Genomic DNA, 19,429 nt, shown 5'->3' on the forward strand with positions numbered 1-19,429 from the left:
GTCCCTCCTGGTGTAGCAATTAATTTTCATCTCCACTTACATTGCATATTGCATCCAATATTTCACCCATACAGCTTAATCTCAACATCAACATCACACACTTTTGTGGAGAGTTGCAAGTTATTCAAGGACCTTACTCATGTCATCTGCCTATACGCAGAGGCTACCACTTTAAACCACATTAGACCTTACTAGTCTACTAGTTATCCTTTGGCTCTCTCTGAACACGAAACAGGATTTTTAATTTTCTGGATATTACTTGCCTATAACATTGGAAACCATCTCATTTCTTAATTTCCTTTCCAATTTCACCCATGCATTTTGCATTGTCTTCTTGGTTTTCTGCTGCATCTGTGTTTTTTTAAATTTAAGCATGTTTAATTTGTAATATTTTATCTTCAACAGATTCAATACTTTGGAAAATGTCCCTTCTACTTATGAAGGGACTTCCTGCTACATCAAATATCCTAGTATTCTCCAAGAGAGAAATACATTGTAATGAAATACCTACAATGTACTGTACTAAATCTTTCAGTTTTATGAAATTTTGCTCAATTAGACAATTTTCAGGAAAGCTTCTCTTTGGGAAATCAACTAATAGCTGTATTCAGCTCCTGGTGTCTAACAGATTTCGTTTTTGTACTACCCATCTAAGCATCTAATAATCCAGGGGGCTCTAGGCTTGACAATCCTCACACAAAATGCTAGAGAAACTCAGCAGGCCAGGCATCTATGGAAAACAGTACTGTCGACATTTCGAGCCAAGACCCTTCTCAGCTCGAAATGACGACTGTACTCTTTTCCATAGATGTTGCCTTGGCCTGCAGAGTTCCTCCAGCATTGCGTGTGTTGCTTGGATTTCCAGCATCTGCAATTTTCTCTTGTTTTTGACAATCCTACAATTTTGACAACTTTGTTTTTTGTGTGAGAACATTTACCCCAAACTAACTGGGCAGACTTAAGATGGCACCAAGTGGCTGCCTCTTCGAGCTCAACTGCAGAAACAGCTTAAATTTCTCTCTTTGATGTCTCTTTTTTCCCCTTTTTCAAGGTGGTTAGGGTTCTTTCAAGGTCATGATCTGCAAATACACTCAAACTAAGGTTTTCTTTTTAAAAAAAAACAGCGGATGAGTTCCCATTCCTAGAGCTTGCTGGCCAACTGTTTTCTGACATTCTTCAGATGGGGCTTGGAAAATGGTGCCTCTGGTTGAGGCCCTGTGGACAACCAATTCCAGGCTGGCGTGGGCAACTGATTCCAGGCTGGTGTTGCCAACTGAGGCGTCGTGGGGAAAGGAACATCAGGATTTTGCTGTGATGAATGTATGGACAGAGGTCTCTGTAGTTGAGCAGTCACACACCCTCTCTCTCTCTCGATGGTGGGGGGCGGGGGGGTGAGAGTTTGCTGCCGATTCTCAAGTCAGAGAATCTCGGAATAAAAAGCAACCCGGCAGACTAATATCGTTCTGTCCCTTGTAAATGAGAGAAAGAACCTGTTTTTGTGACTGCAGTTCATGGTCTCTCTTTGCATGCTTTGCTATTGCTTGGTGGGTGGTGGGTATTGACACTTTTGCTATAATGGATGGGGGAGAGGGGGCTTTGGGGTTCTAATGTTTTTCTGTTGTTCATTCTTTTGGGTTCTTCTGTTTTTCATGGATGTCTGCGAAGACATGTATTGCAGGTTGTATACTGTATACATTCTCTGATAATGAACAGAACCATTTGAATCATCTCAATGCCTTCCATTGTTGCGAAACCCATTTATCCTCAAGCAGTCATTTCTGGTCACTGTGGCTAAAATCACTTAATTTGCAAAATTGGTATAAATGCAATGAAAAACCTTTACTCCCACTTTATCTTTGTCCTTTTCCTTTAATTACGTTCAATCGAACTGAAGCAGGACCACTGTCCCAAGAGTGCTTTCTCCTTGATTGCCTCTAACAAAATCCAGAACTCTCACCTTTTTAACACTTCAGATTTTTTGTGCGACATAGGAGGCTGCTATTTGGCCCATCATGTGAATGCTGGCCCTCAGAATATTCCCATCAGTCTTTTTCTCCATTTTCATGTAACCTATACATTTATATGATCATCTACTCTTTCCCCACCTACCAATTCTTCTAACACCCACTTACTTGAGGGAAAATCCACACTGGCAGAATCTGAAAGAAATCCAAGAGAATCAGAGTATATACAGAAAGATTTCACACTCTATAGGGACAGCAAAGATTAGGATTGAATAGGGGTCTTGGGATCTATACAACACTTTTCAAAATTGTTCATGGCTACACTACAGTTTATTAACTTCCAATGTCATAGTTAAAAAACTTCTCAACTTCGAATACCTCATCTATATTTACAAATCACTTATTTCTGGTCCCACTCCTTACTCTAGTATGGCATCCACATTGACTTTTATCAACCATTCCCCTGTGCCTCTCTTCTCTCCTCCCTGCCCCACATCCACTCATTTTCCCTTTCCCTTCTGACCCCATTATCTTTTCCCTTTCCCTCTCCCACTCTCACAACCCACACCTTCTCTGGTCTTTCATCTTCCTTTTATTCCATTCAAGGTCCATGGTGCTCCCCTATCAGATTCCATATTTTTCAGCCTTTTGCAACTTCAATCCTTTATCTCTCAGCTTATTCGCATCATTCCCACTCCCTCCCTCAGCTACCTATTTACCCCCTCCCACCTAGATTCACTTATCACTGCCAGACTTGTGCTTCTCCCACCATTTCATCCTGGCCTCCACTTCCTTCTTTTTATTCCTGAAGAAGTGTCTTGGCCCAAAACGTCAACTGTTCTTTTTCTCTATAGATGCTGTCTGACCTGCTGAGTTTATCCAGTATTATGTGTTGATTCATTTTGTGTCCCCAGTAGTCCTGCAACTTAGTTTCTCATACATACCTACCAACTCCCTTTTATTAACCTACACCAAGGAGTCAACTATAGTAGCCAATTAAATCATAGTGTATCTTTGTGATGTGGGAAGAAACTAGAGCAACCCAAGGAAATCCATGCAGTCAAAAAGAGAACAAAAATCAACAGGCATCTCCATGGGGCAGAATCAAATCTGGTCCTTGCAGGTATGGCTGAACTTGTAATTTTCAGAAAAAGACAGGGCACCGATCAACCACTCTAAATATTCATTCCTTACAAGACCAGCACACAATGGGTACTAATGTGTACTTTTAAAAAATCAACCATCTTTCCAACAGAAATCACAAAACACATTCGAAGAAAAGCAAAGATGAACCTGGTATGACTTGTTCGGAGACAAAGGAATCTTCAAAGATACTGACAAAGAAAAGATTAGCTTAGACCTCATTGGAGGCAGTCTTATTTATTCCAAAGTGTTTAATTATAATTTAAAATCAATTTGTTTCAGCATAAAAGGGTGCACCAAATACAAAAGTAAGTGGATGCTGACTTAACCTGGTGCTGCTTTGCATGATGAGGTCTTACAGAGACAAAGCTCTTGAAGCCCTATTGGAACTTTAACAACCCACTTTGCAGGTGTCTTTTAAGTAAATGAAACTACACACCTTGTGGGAAATGAGCAATTTATTTAACGTTGCTTTGAAGCTTTATCCAGTAGCATCAAATCATGAAATATATTAACTGAAACGTCAAACTAAAACAAAATACCCTTTAATCCTCATCTCAGGTGCCAAGAGATGAACTTCAAAACAGCAGCTGGTGGGGTACTTAGACTTGTTTCCCTACACTAAATGACATTGCTAGACAAGATAGCAGTCCATCCAATGTTGTGCAAGCATAATGCAGTTCCTATTCATAGAACAGGCACTCCAATGAAAATTCATTGCTCAAGTGCTGTTTCTCTCCTGCCTGACCTAATGATTATTTTAAATATAAAGAAAATGCCGGAACTAATATCCCTGAAAATTTTTTGAACAGAGAATATCTTGCAAGTCATCTCAATTTTGTGACTGCTCTTTGCTCAAGGTAGTGCAGCTACAAACTTACATTTGATATGAAGATGGAGAAAGCCTCTACCATCATTAATGGCAACATTAAAGTTACATCATTTCCAGAGGGCATCAGCTCCTCCAGATGCTGCCCTAACACTCAAGTATATCGAGCATTCTCAATTTCCGACTTCCATTAACTCAATTTCAGGCATTTTTTTTCCCTCTTTTCTGTCATTCTTTTATGTGCAATTAACAAACTTTCAGCACACCCTCTCAGCTAGCAGCATCATTTTCATCAGCCTCTCTTAGTTTCCATTTATCAAACATTCTTTTATTATTTTCAGGTTCTGACAAGACTAATTCCCACCGCTGACTTTAAGGAGTTCGTACATTCTCCCAGTGACCTCATGGGTTTCTTCCACAGTCCACAGATGTACCAATTAGTAAGTCAATTGCTCATTGGAAATTGTCATGTGCTTAGACTGGGATCAAATCAAGGGATTGCTGGGCAGTGTAGCTCAAAGGACCTATTCTGCACTGAATCTTATTAAATGAAAATAAATAAACTTATTACTCAAGATGGTAGTAAATACTGTATAGTCCTCCTGGTGAAAGTACTCCCAAGATGCTCTTAGGTAGAGAATTCTGTAAGTTAGACCCAGTGACAAAGATCCAATGACACATTTCCAAGTCAGAAAGTATATGATTGAGAGAGGAACAAACATGGGTGGGGCTCCCATTCATCTGCTGCTCGCTTTCTTGATTTAAGGGTCTCAGGCTTGGGAGTTATCCAGCTAGCCCAGGGAAGTAACTGTACCCCCATGTGCTGATGGTATAAGGAATAAATGAGCATTCAGAGTACCAATCAACTTTATCCTAGATAGTGTTGAACTTCTGAGTTGTTGGTAATGCACTTAGCCAGACCAGAGGTAGCACAAAACATGGTTGTTCCCACCTCTCCTGATGAAAGGCCATTGGCCCAAAATGTGAACAACTTCCCTCATAGTCTGATGTGCTGAGCACTTCCAGTCCTTTGATTTGTATTTTAAACATGTGCAATTCTTTTATGACTCATTTCTTACCAGTCTTCCAATACAGTAACATCAAAGGAGATCCTAGCAACAACTAGGAAATACTGCCTTCTGGAGACAGCCTCCACTTTCGATGTAACACAAGTCAAACCTAAAGCATTCAATATATTAGCACAGAATACGCAAGCATAATTCAACAACATTAATTAGTAAACACCAACCTGCTTAGATCTGTATCCTGCTGGCGAACAGAGTACATGCAGCCCATATTTCCAGTTGCAAGTTTCCCAGCTTATCATGGAAACAGACAAATTCAGCAGAATTCCCTTGCATTTATGCCACCTTTATCTTTGACTGTCCCGAGTGAACTATTCACTCTTGTCAGCAATCCACAATCAACATCTTTGAGTACAACGATAAAGTATAGCCTCACAATTCTTCAGTGGAAATCTCAGCTGATGTAAATTTGCACTGTCACTATACCCATACTATCATTTGCTGGCCTTTGAGCACTTAGATTAAAATTCAATTTTCTAGTTGTTTCTTCTGTATAGGGAATCTTTTTGCAATCTGCTTCTCTTTTCCACTGGTGTTTCCCTTGGCAACAGCAGCATCACATTCAATACCCTCTTGAAGAGACTAGCCGAGCTTAAAGGCAGCTGTTTCAGGGCTGAACTGAGGTAGTCTGCTGCTATGGTTACATAACCCATCATAAAAGATCAGTACTCACGACATATCCCGTTCTTTTCACTTCAAATGAATGATGTATTACATCAAACAATTACAGAAAGCAAAAAAAAATACTAGGTAACAATCAACATTCGTGCTTGCTAATTACAATGCAAAATTAAAACAAAAATTGATTTTTATCAATAGCACTTACCAAGTTAATTGTGAGACAGTGAACACTTGCAGAAAATGTGCATAAATTCTCATCAAATATCAGCTAACTCACAGCCACACATGAAGAAGCCATAGCTCCCCTTTCACATTCACTTTTAATCATTTCCAAACCACCATCCCTGACAATCTGAAGGATGGTTGCAAGTCTGTTTTCATTCAGAGGAAAAGAAATTGCAATAGAATAATTTGAGCCAGAATCACAACATTGAACTTGGATTTTTCATTGAAATTCAAGTTGTTTCAAAATTTAATTTTGTCTAACATCATCTCAAATCTACTTGGCAACCTTGAGTCCTGATGAAAGGTGTTGGCCCAAAACGTCAACTTTAACACTTTTTTCCATGGAAGTTTCCTGGCCTATTGAGTTCCTCCAGCATTTTGTATGTGTTGCTTTGGATCTCCAGCATCTACAGATTTTCTCGAGCTTTTGGTTCTAATATGCTAGTTATTCTTATGTAACAAGAATACACAATAGTAGTTTGGACTTTCTTCATTGGAGCACAGGAGAATAAGAGATGATCTTACAATGATGTACAAAATTATGGGGGTGTAGCCAGAGTGATGCACATAGTACAGGGTTTCCCAACCAGGAGTCCACGGACCCCCTCAGTTAATAGTAAGGTTCCATGGCTTAAAAAAATTGGGAAGTCCTGGCATAGTGTTTTTCCCACAGTTGGGGAAATCAAGAACAAAAAGGGCATCACCTTAAAGTGAGAGAAGAGTGATTCAATACGAAGCCATAACCAATGTAGTGCTATAACCACTTGCTTTGGCAGCACATTCCCACATTTTAAACAGCCTCTGGGTGAAAAAGTTGCCTTTCCAGTTCCTATTAAATCTCTCCGGATGCCCTCTAGTGCTTAAGAGCATAGGACTATGAGACTTGGAAACAGAATTAGGCCATTTGGCCACATCAAGTCTGCTCCAACATTTCATCATGCTCCATCTATTATCCCACTCAAACTCCATTCTCCTGCCTTTTTCCCATAACCTTTGACACTCTTACTAATTAAGAACCTATCAACCTCCACTTTAAATATACCCAATGACAGTCTTCACAGCCATCCACGGCAATGACTTTCACAGAGTTACCACACTCTAGTTAAAGAAATTCCTCATCTCTGTTCTAAAGAGATATTTCTTATATCCTGAGGCTGTGCCCTCTGGTCCTAGACTTCTCAACTATAGGTAATATCTTCTCCACATCCACTCTATCTAGGCCTTTCATTATTCAATAAGCTTCTTCTGAACTCCAGAGAGTACAGACCAGTACCATCAAACGCACCTCATACATTAATCCTTTCATTCCCGTGATCATTCTTGTGAACCTCCTCTCGACCCTCCTCTAGGCACAACATTATTCACAATACTCCAAGTGCGTTCCGATCAATGTCTTAAAGCCTCAGCATCACGTCCTTGCTTTTATATTCAAGTCTTCTCGAAATGAATGTTAACATTGTATTTGCCTTCCTTACCACCAACTCAACCTGCAAGTTCACCTTTAAGGAATCCTGCATGTGGGCTCCCAAGTCCCTTTGCACCTCTGATGGCTAATGCACTCTCCATTTAGAAAATAATCTACACCTTTATTCCTTCTGACAAAATGCATGACCGTACACTTCTCTACACTGTATTCCATCTGCCACCTCTTTGCCCATTCACCAAATCCAAGTCCTTCTGCAGATTCCTTGCTTCCTCAACACTACTTGCCTCTCCAACTATCTTTACATTGTCCACAACCTTGGCTACCAGGCCATTAATTCCAAGATTTCCCCTTAAGGCAACCATGTTGACGTTGGCCCATTTTATCATGTGCTTCCAAGTACCCCAAAAATTCATCCATAAGTAATTGTCTCCAATATCTTCCCAACCACTGAAGTCAGGCTAACTAGCCTATAATTCCTTGCCTCCATCCCTTTTTGAAGAGTGTAGTGACATTTACAATTTTCCAATAACCATTCCAGAATATAGTGATTCTTAGAAGATAATTAATAATGCTTCGGGAATCTTTTCAACTATCTCTTTCAAAGCCCTGCGGTGTAGTCCATCTGTTCCACATTACTTATCTACTTTTAGCTTCCCAGACACCTTCTCCTTAGTAAAAGGGACTACACTAACTTCTACCCCCTGACAATCTCAAATTTCTGGCACTTGGCAAAAGTCCTCCACAATGAAGATCAATGCAAAATACCTAAGTTTATCCGCCATTTCTTTGTCTCCTATTACTACCTCTCCAGTATCATTTTCCAGTGGTCCAATATCCACTCTCGCCTCTTTTTACTCTTTACATATCTTTAGAAACTTTTATTATCTCTTTCATATTGTTGGCTAGCTTATATTTATACTTCACCCTTTCTCACCTTTTTTTTTGTAAGTTTACTTCCGTTTTAAAATTTTTACTTTTTTTTTAAAGTTTACTTTTTTAAAAGCTTCCCACTAATTTTGCTATATTATATGCCCTTTCTTTTGCTTTTATGCTGTCTTTGACTTCCCTTGTCAGCCATAATTGCCTCATTTTCCCTTTAGAATATTATTACTTCTTTGGGATAGTTCTACACTGTGGCTTCTGAAATGCTCCCAGAAACTCCAGAGATATCCCTGCTAGTGTCCCCTTCCAATCAACTTTGGCCAGGTCCTCTTCCAGGCCTCTGTAATTCCCCTTCCTCCACCGTAGTAATGATACATCTGACTTTAGCTTCTCCCTCTCAAACTGCAGGGTGACTTCCATCATATTATGATTATTGCACCCAAGGATTCCTTAATCTTAAACTCACGAATCAAATCTGGTTCATTGCAGAAGACCCCATCCAAAATGGCTTTTCCCCAGTGGGCTCATCCACAAGCTACTCTAAAAAACCATAATGAAAGCATTCTACAAATTTCTTCTACTGAGATTAAGCACCAAGCTGATTTTTTAAATCTACCTACATATTGAAATCCCCTATGACTATTATAACATTGCCCTTTTGACACACCTGTTCTATCTCCTGTTGTAACTTGTAGCCCACTCCCGATACTGTTCGAGGGTGTGTATATAACTCCCATCAAGGTCTTTACACCCTTGCAGTTCCTTAACTCTACCCACAACAATTACATATCTTTTGATCCTATGTCACATCTTTAAGGATTTGATATCACTTTTTTTAAACGCCGACCACCCCCTCTGCCTACTGGCCTCTCCTTTCGATACAATGCATGTCCTTGGACTTAAGCTCCTTAATTATGATGATCTTCCAGTCATTACTCAGTAATGCCCACATCATACCTTCCAATCTCTAACTGCGCAACAAGATCATTAATCCTATTGCGTATACTGTGTGCATTCTTGATTCCCCAACTCTAGGAAAAAGACTGCGCATGAATCCTATCCATGCCCCTCATGATTTCATACACCTTCAAGTCACTCCTCATTCTCTTAAGCTCCAATGAAAGGAAGTCACAACCCATGCACCCTCTCTCCATAACACAGTCCCTCGAATCATAGCACCATCTTCATAGATCTCCTCTGACCTCTTAAGCTTAATGGTATCTTTCCTATTACTGGATAACCAAAACTGAATATAATGTGGCAAATGGGATGTCACCAACATCTTGTACCACTTCAATAACACCCCAACCTCCATACTCAATTCACTGACAGATGAAGGTCAGTGTGCCAAAATCCACCTTCAACACCACTTTCAGAAAACTACGTACTTGTACTCCTAGGTCCCTTTGTTCTACCCACTCCCTGGGTTTTACAATTCACTGGGAAAGTGCCATCCTCATTTGTCTTCCCAAAATGCCACACCTCACATTTATCAGAATTAAACTCCATTTGCCATCCCTTGACATATTTACCCAGCTGATCAAGGCTCCAAGTTCTGATAACCATCTTTACTATCACTAGCACCAGCTATTTAAATGTTATGTATAAATTTACTGACCATTTCTAAATATAATTTATTTGAATAATAAACATCTTCAAAAAATGTGAACTTTTAACTTCCATCTTAATCATAAGACCGTAAGACATAGGAGCAGAATTAGGCCGTTCGTCCCATCACACCTGCTCTGCCAACCGATCATGGCTGATTTATTTTCCCATCTCAATCTCATTTTCTCTTGCTTTCTCCCCACAATCATTGACAATCTTACTTAACAAAAGCCTATCAACCTCTGCTTTAAACAAACCCAATGATTTAGCCTCAATTCCACACATTGACTACACCCTGGCTGAAGAAATTCCTCTTCATTCCTATTCTAAATACACGTGCATGTTTTGATCTTTATTTCACTCCCCCTCTCTAAAACGCCAGTTTACACTTCCAGTTTGCTGTCTAAGACAATCCTTCATTGTGACTGGCCGCAAACTCTGATCAATAAGTTGGTCTTCCTGAAAGCTGGTCTACCTGAACAGACACTGGTGACCTTTTACCGCTGCACCATAGACAGCATCTTAACATACTGCATCTCTGTGTGGTATCTCAGTTGTACAGCAGCTGATAGGAAAGCACTTCAGCGGGTCCTCTCTAGTGCACAGAACATCATCGGGATACAGCTCCCAGCCCTGGAGGACACCTACAGCTCTCGTTGCCTAAGGAAAGCTACAAGCATCTGTAAGGACAATACACACCCATGCAATCATCTGTTTGAACTTCTTCCATCTGGCAGACGTTATAAGATTTTCTAAACACAAAATAATCTGCAGATGCTGTAAAAGATCAAAGCAACACTTTCAGTATGCTGGATGAACTCAGCAGGTCGGGCAGCATCAGTCAGAAACAATGAGTTGACGTTTCAGGCCGGAACCCTTCGTCAGGACTGAAGAATGAAAGATGGGGAAGGATTTGAAGAATGCTTGTAGTGTCAGTTGATAGACCAGTAATTTGAAAGACAAAGGGGCGGGGGAGTGGAAGCATTGATGTCATAGCCCTGAAAACAATGGGTGGTAGAAGGAGGAGGTGGAACCATGAGGGAGCTGGGGGAAGGGGTAGAGTGAAATAGGGATAGAGGAAGGGAGGGGGAGGGAATTATCGGAAGTTGGAGAATTCTATGTTCATACCAAGGGGCTGGAGACTACCTAGACGGTATATGAGGTGTTGCTCCTCCAACCTGTGTTTAGCCTCATCATGGCAGTAGAGGAGGCCATGTATGGGCAAATCTGAATGGGAATGGGAAGCAGTGTTGAAGTGGGTGGCTACCAGGAGATCCTGTCTGTTGTGGCAGACAGAGTGGAGGTGCTCGACGAAGCGGTCCTCCAATCTCCCAGTAGCCACCCACTTCAACTCTGCTTCCCATTCCCATTCAGATATGTCTATACATGGCCTCCTCTACTGCCATGATGAGGCTAAACTCGGGTTGGAGGAGCAACACCTCATATACCGTCTAGGTAGTCTCCAGCCCCTTGGTATGAACATAGAATTCTCCAACTTCCGGTAATTCCCTCCCCCTCCCTTCCTCTATCCCTATTTCACTCTACCCCCTCCCCCAGCTCCCTCACGGTTCCACCTCCTTCTTCTACCACCCATTGTTTTCAGGGCTATAACGTCAATGCTCCCCCTCCCCCACCCCTTTGTCTTTCAAATTACTGGCCTATCAACTGACGCTACAAGCATTCTTCAAATCCTTCCCCATCTTTCATTCTTCACTCCTGACGAAGGGTTCCGGCCCAAAACGTCGACTCATCGTTTCTGACTGATGCTGCCCGACCTGCTGAGTTCACCCAGCATAAGATTTTCTATGCCCGCACTTCCAGACTGAAAAATAGCTTTTTCCCCAGAGCTATAATTGCTCTGAACCAATCGATCAAGCATCACCCATAAATTTGTTATATTGCTACTTTAATACTGGTTTTATGGTCGTCATGCATCTGAGTTGTGCTTTTGTACTGCTGGATATTGCTTGTACTGGCTGGTTACTTGATTTTATTTATTGTTTGTTTATTTTATTTGTTGTTTTATAGCTTTGAGTATGAGAGTTGCAAACTCATTTTCGCTGTATTGGTGCATGACAAATTGTACTATGCAATGACAATAAAGATATTTCATTTCATAAGTTTAGTAGACCCCCAACAGCAACCAGTATTAGTACTGGAGAAAGTGATGGCAGAGGTTGCTAGTTGCATCCTTTCTTTTTCATGAGACATTCTCCCACTTCCTAAACAAAAAATCAGATTGCAAGTGGCTCAGTGACAGTATCCACAACTGAAGCAAATGGGATAATTGTTGTTCGGCTAAAAGATCTACATGAGTGCAGTAGGATGAAAGCCCTGTTTCTGTGCTGTATAACTATGACTGTGTGACACTCAGCAATGCCAGAATAGATTTACTCTGAACAAAACTGCACTCAGGAATTTTTTGTTTTTTCTTGTTAGGGGAGGAAAAAAAAACACTTGTTTTAATATCTAGTAAAAATAATCCTTTCATTCCAAATCTAACTAGAGGTAGAGTCTAGAAACATGAGAGAAATACATAGGCTGGTGACAGCATTAAGGTGAAATTAAACTGAAGGATAAAATATGATAACCATTCTTACAAACAGCCCAGAAAATTTCAAAGAATGACTATCACTGTTTGCCAACCTCAGGATACTCCCCAACTACCCACAGAGAACACAAATCAATTAATTTAATGTCTTTATCAGATCTCTTATTTAAACACTTACAGTTGCTGTATTGTTTTGTAGTCAGCGACTTCAATTTTTTTCTTTCTGAAGACAAACCAATAGATTGCAAACCCAGCAAGAAGGGAGAATAGAAAGATGTCCAACGTACTGAAGAATGATCCTTCCACTAGCTCAGCAGTACTGTCTGCTGTGGATGCAATATTCTCTGCTTCAGCAGAATCCATGTTTCTCATTAACGAGGATTCTGAAAAAAAGGATAGATTATTGGTCTTAGAAAAATTAAATCAGAGTTTCCCCACACTAAAATATATCAAATATACAAATATCTTTTTCCCAGTAATGGGTTTGTTAGACGGGAAATATATTAGAGATACAAGCTGTTCAGGATCTAAACACTTACTTCAAAAGTGATACAATGAGGTGCAGCAAAGGGGAAAAAAAGATTCCAATCACAGCGTGCTCTCTTGTGAGGATGACTATTTCTCACAGTTATTGAATATTAAGCTGCTAATGTGTCCCTGGAAGTAGGTAGTCAGTAGAATTTATTGCGAGCAACATCTAGGAAGGACGAAGGATGTTTTCAGGTATTTGAAGCAGGGTGGGAAGACACATTTGTGTTAAAACTGCTGAATAAAATCATCCCATTTCCAGAACTTGAGTTTTATTGATAGCCAAATATACTTATTTTTGTGTCACTCTTACAATTTTCCAAGTTCCAAATTCTAGAGATGAAAATATCTCCATCACAATGACACCAAGCTTACAAGTGACTGGTAAAAGTCCTTTGTTGAATTCAGGTGTGGAATGGAAGATTAATCCACCCAAAGGCAACAGTTGAAAGCTTAATGACATTAAATATGAGGAGGCCATTCAAACAATTGAACACATTCCACCATTTAATGCAGTTAATCCTGATCTTCTTACTCCTCACAGCCCTTGTGATATCGGGTCCAGAAATCTACATAGATACATTAACATACAGTACTTGGCCTTCCATACTAGATAATTCCAGAGATAAACCCATTCAGTGAAAACATTTCTCCTATACTCCAGAAACATTCTCTTGACATCCAGTCTGCCTAGATTTTGTATGTTCCAGGGAGCTTCCTCTCATTCTTCTAAACTCAAGTGAATAATGTTCAAGTTAACCTATCATTCATATGAAAAGCCTGCCACCCCAAGGAATCAGACTGATGAACTGTTACTACATTTCCTCTAGGGAAGGGATTCCCAAGCTGGGGTCTTTGGACCCCTCAGTTAATGGTAGGGATCCAAGCATAAAAAGGTTGGGAACTCCTGCTCTAGGGAAATTACATCCCTTCTTCGGCAAGTAAACCAGAACTACTCCAGGCATGAAGAGCCTCAACCCAAAATACTGACTGCTTACTCCTCTTCATATATGCTGCCCGACCTGCTGAATTCCTAGAGCTCTGTGTGTGAGGCTTATCTCAGTATTTTTTTAGTGTAAATTGAGATAGAGCTATTTCTCTTAAATCCAAAACAACAAGTGTTTAGTGGACCCATTATTCCCTAATATTTTACAGTCATTCATAAACCACTGTTTTCACATGGGTGAAAAGTGCTTTCAACATACGCAAGTAAATTTAGGCCCAGTACACAACAAACAAAAATGCCACCTGGCTTTTGAGTACAGTTGAACTTGATGATCATTGCAAACAACTTCGCATTTTTGTACCCAAGCTGCAGCACTGTTTTCTTTGATTCATTCACCACGTATGTTGGCGTAGAGAGCAGAGGAAGCACTTAATCTCCAAATGGTCCTTGAGCATTATATTGTCAGCTGCCACCTTGAACCACTGTAGTTCTTCAAGACGGAGCACTGAGGCACTGGTTAATAAGCTCCAGCAATTGAGTACAATAACCCAGGGAAACTTGCAAACATTAACAGTTGTGTTTTTGCACTTGCTGCACTTTTTCTTCCAAATGTGAGCCCGGGAAAGGTTATAAGCAACTTATTGTCATACAATATCGTTTACATATTGTAAACAATATGCACTCAGCCACTATACTTCAGTGAAGGAGAGAATTAAGAGGGTACATAGGAGGCTAATAAATAGGATAGCTTCGCCTTCATTCTCATCACCACCACAATCATTATAGTTTGCACCATCTACAACATGCACTGCGGTTAGTCACCAAGATACTCTGACAGCACCTCCTAAGTTTGCAACTGCTACCTCCAAACCAAGGACTTTAGTCTCCAACAGTGCTCAGCACCAGAAGGACAACAGCTGTTCAAGATAGGGACTCACCACCAGCTTCAAGAGAATTAAGGGTGCACAATAAATGCTAGCATTGCCAGTGATGTCCAGATACTGCAAAATTTACCAAAGAAAATAAAGCTGTCATTTCTAACATAATTTAAAGTGACATGGTGCACAGTTGTTCCAAATCTTAAAAGATAGTGGATAGGCTGACACAAGAGCAACATCTGTTCTCAAGGGGGAGAAAAGTTGCGTTATAGTGTATAAGAGAAAAAACAGGAGAGAATGCAGCTAAATCTTTGCCAAAATATGACTCACAAATCCAGTTTCTGAATATGCTTTATATTTAAAATAAACCAGCCAAAGCATGCAAAGCGAGCTTCCGGATGCAGTTGTGTAATAATGACAGTGCACATGTTTGTTTTTGCGATAGAAAGAAATATTGTTCAGGACATAATGTTAGAACTCCTGCTCATCCAGAGTAGTTCTCAGTATCATGTCTTCCCAGCTAAGCGACCATAGTTCAGACATTTCTGCAGCACCTGCCTAGATTAGATGCTCAAGCTTCTGGACTTCAAACTATGATCTGATTTTCAGATTCAGAAATATGTGCCCAATATATACATCGAGAAACATGGAAAAACTGACATAAAACCAGAAGGTACAAGGAGTTTGGGAAGAGGAAAATATACCCGTGGTATGTACCAAGATATTCATGAAAGCCATCTGAAAGTTACTGTGATTATAGTACTAGCAATAATTTCTTGTTACGTTAAACCTGCAACAACTTCAAGAAATCTGTTTAACTATAGGATCAACACAAACATTATGATTAAGTTAACACTTAAACTGATAATTTAAAAGGCTTTTTCCAAAATAACTTCATTAGTCTTTATAATTTAAGTCAGTGTCATAGCTTTAAGCTGCAAAATTGGAATCACTACTCATTCCAACAATCAAATCACCAAATCTCATATCCTAATAGAAAATATGAGCTTGTAGTCACATCATACTGATCTGCCAGGATCACAAAAGTCAACAGTCCAGCAGTTATAATCAGTCACTTCAATCTACATATAGATTGGGTGAACCAAATTGGTAAGGGTGCTGAGGAAGAGGATTTCTTGGAATGTATGCGGGATGGTTTTTTGAACCAACATGTCGAGGAACCAACTAGGGAGCAGGGCATTCTAGATTGGGTATTGAGCAATGAGGAAGGGTATATTAGCAATCTTATCGTGAGAGGCCCCTTGGGTAAGAGTGACCACAATATGGTGGAATTCTTCATTAAGATGGAGAGTGACATAGTTAATTCAGAAACAAAGGCTCTGAACTTAAAGAAGGGTAACTTTGAAGGTATGAGACGTGAATTAGCTAAGATAGACTGGCAAATGATACTTAAAGGTTTGACGGTGGATATGCAATGGCAAGCATTTAAAGATTGCATGGATGAACTACAACAATTGTTCATCCCAGTTTGGCAAAAGAATAAATCAGGGAAGGTAGTGCACCCGTGGCTGACAAGGAAAATTAGGGATAGTATCAATTCCAAAGAAGAAACATACAAATTAGCCAGAAAAAGCGGCTCACCTGAGGACTGGGAGAAAATCAGAGTCCAGCAGAGGAGGACAAAGGGCTTAATTAGGAAAGGGAAAAGAGATTATAAGAGAAAACTGGCAGGTAACATAAAAACTGACTGTAAAAGCTTTTATAGATATGTGAAAAGAAAAAGATTGGTTAAGACAAATGTAGGTCCCTTACAAACAGAAACAGGTGAATTGATTATGGGGAACAAGGACATGGCAGACCAATTGAATAACTACTTTGGTTCTGTCTTCACGAAAGAGGACATAAATAATCTTCCAGAAATAGTAGGGGACAGAGGGTCTAGTGAGATGGAGGAACTGAGGGAAATACATGTTAGTAGGGAAGTGGTGTTAGGTAAATTGAAGGGATTAAAGGCAGATAAATCCCCAGGGCCAGATGGTCTGCATCCCAGAGTGCTTAAGGAAGTAGCCCAAGAAATAGTGGATGCTTTAGTGATAATTTTTCAAAACTCTTTAGATTCTGGACTAGTTCCTGAGGATTGGAGGGTGGCTAATGTAACCCCACTTTTTAAAAAAGGAGGGAGAGAGAAACCGAGGAATTATAGACCGGTTAGCCTAACATCGGTGGTGGGGAAAATGCTAGAGTCAGTTATCAAAGATGTGATAACAGCACATTTGGAAAGCGGTGAAATCATCGGACAAAGTCAGCATGGATTTGTGAAAGGAAAATCATGTCTGACGAATCTCATAGAATTTTTTGAGGATGTAACTAGTAGAGTGGACAGGGGAGAACCAGTGGATGTGGTATATTTGGATTTTCAAAAGGCTTTTGACAAGGTCCCACACAGGAGATTAGTGTGCAAACTTAAAGCACACGGTATTGGGGGTATGGTATTGATGTGGATAGAGAACTGGTTGGCAGACAGGAATAAATCGGACCTTTCCAGAATGGCAGGCAGTGACTAGTGGGGTACCACAAGGCTCAGTGCTGGGAAGTCCTGACGAAGGGTCTCGGCCTGAAACGTCGACTGCGCCTCTTCCTATAGATGCTGCCTGGCCTGCTGCATTCACCAGCAACTTTGATATATGGTGCTGGGACCCCAGTTGTTTACAATATATATTAATGACTCAGACAAGGGAATTAAATGTAGCATCTCCAAGTTTGCGGATGACACAAAGCTGGGCGGCAGTGTTAACTGTGAGGAGGATGCTAAGAGGATGCAGGGTAGGTTAGGTGAGTGGGCAAATTCATGGCAGATGCAAGTTAATGTGGATAAATGTGAGGTTATCCACTTTCGTGGCAAGAACAGGAAAACAGATTATTATCTGAATGGCGGCCGATTAGGAAAAGGGGAGGTGCAACGAGACCTGGGTGTCATTATACACCAGTCATTGAAAGTGGGCATGCAGGTACAGCAGGTGGTGAAAAAGGCAAATGGTATGCTGGCACTCGTAGCAAGAGGATTCGAGTACAGGAGCAGGGAGGTACTACTGCAGTTGTACAAGACCTTGGTGCGACCACACCTGGAGAATTGTGTCCAGTTTTGGTCCCCTAATCTGAGGAAAGACATTCTTGCCATAGGGGGAGTACAAAGAAGGTTCGCTAGATTGATTCCTGGAATGGCAGGACTTTCATATGATGAAAGACTGGATCGGCTAGGCTTATACTCATTGGAATTTAGAAGATTGAGGGGGGATCTTATTGAAACGTATAAAATCCTGAAGGGATTGGGCAGGCTAGATGCAGGAAGATTGTTCTCGATGTTGGGGAAGTCCAGAACAAGGGGTTACAGTTTGAGGATAAAGGGGAAGCCTTCTAGGACCGAGATGAGGAAAAACTTCTTCACACAGGGAGTGGTGAATCTGTGGAATTCTCTGCCACAGGAAATAGTTGAGGCCAGTTCATTGGCTATATTTAAGAGGGAGTTAGATATGGCCCTTGTGGCTAAAGGGATCAGGGGGTATGGAGAGAAGGCAGGTATAGGGTTCTGAGTTGGATGATCAGCCATGATCATACTGAATGGCGGTGCAAGCTCGAAGGGCTGAATGGCCTACTCCTGCACCTATTTTCTATGTTTCTATGTTTCTATGAAGGGTCTCGGCCTGAACTGCCAACTGTTTATTCATTTCCATAGATGCTGCCTGACCTGCGAGTTCCTTCAGCATTCTGTGTGTTGCTTTGGACTTCCAGCATATGAAGAATATCCTGTGTTTACAGCCTGGAAGATGCACCTTCATTAGGTCTATTCTTCAAATCATGTAAGATAATACTAGATCTGTTGGAATGAGCAATGAGTTCTGGACACTTGGATTGACCAATATTCGGAATAATACATTAAGGATCAAAACATCAAATTGATCAAAATTATCCACACACAAGATTCTGCAGATACTGGAAATCTTGAGCAACACAAAATGCTGAAGAGGCTTGGTGAGTCAAGTACTATCTATAGAGGGTATTAATAGTTAATGTATTGAGCCTTCATCACAACTGGAAAGGACACCTGCCAACTTGTACTCCTATCCCCACTCTCTTACTCCGGCTTACCACCAATGTTCCCTCTAATTTTTAGTAGTCAGTGTGCGCAAAAATATTATGTTGTGTAAATTTTTTTCCTGTGACAAAGTATGTGTGCACTGAATGCACACATGGTACAGTTTATGTAGGTTTACAAAATATTTGACATAAAACTGCACAGAATAACAACAAAATAACATACATATTTAAGTCACTCAGTTATTTTTTCTCTCTCTCGTCTTTGGCTTTACCCATTCTTTGTAAACTCTATCTAGACTAATAGAACTTCCATCCAATTGATAGCTTTTTAACATATCCAAATGACATTCATCTAATTGGTTTCTCAGCTTGTTTTTGAGTTGATTCATTAGGCTAAAACTTCACTCACAGTCCGCACTAGACGCAAGAAAGGTTCCCCCAATGTCCATCAACTGTGCAAGGTCACAAAACTGCTCATTTTGAAGTACAAATGTCACCATTTGAGCAAAGTTTGAAATCAATTTGGATTTAATTTTTCTTGCATGGAAAATTTGAAATCATTAAACTGTCTAACTATTACAGTATTTTCAGCTAGAAAATCATGATATTTTAGACATAAGGCATTAACTTGTTCATCGCCAAATGTGAAGTCACAATCTGCAATTGCAGAGGAATCAAAAGCTGACG

At 40.3% G+C, this 19,429-nt stretch overlaps 1 protein-coding gene across 1 annotated transcript in view; it reads right to left on the reverse strand.

Annotated features, from left to right (window-relative positions):
* LOC134336850 (NADPH--cytochrome P450 reductase-like) overlaps positions 1-19,429 on the reverse strand; it is a 102,147-nt gene that overhangs the window by 58,643 nt on the left and 24,075 nt on the right. Inside the window, exon 2 of the mRNA XM_063031428.1 lies at positions 12,513-12,717. Coding sequence (XP_062887498.1) covers positions 12,513-12,706 — 194 coding nt within the window. The 5' untranslated portion in view covers positions 12,707-12,717. The remainder of the gene's footprint in view (positions 1-12,512; positions 12,718-19,429) is intronic.

The sequence above is a fragment of the Mobula hypostoma genome, chromosome 23 (genome assembly GCF_963921235.1).
Source record: "Mobula hypostoma chromosome 23, sMobHyp1.1, whole genome shotgun sequence".
In the NCBI taxonomy this organism is placed as follows: domain Eukaryota; kingdom Metazoa; phylum Chordata; class Chondrichthyes; order Myliobatiformes; family Myliobatidae; genus Mobula; species Mobula hypostoma.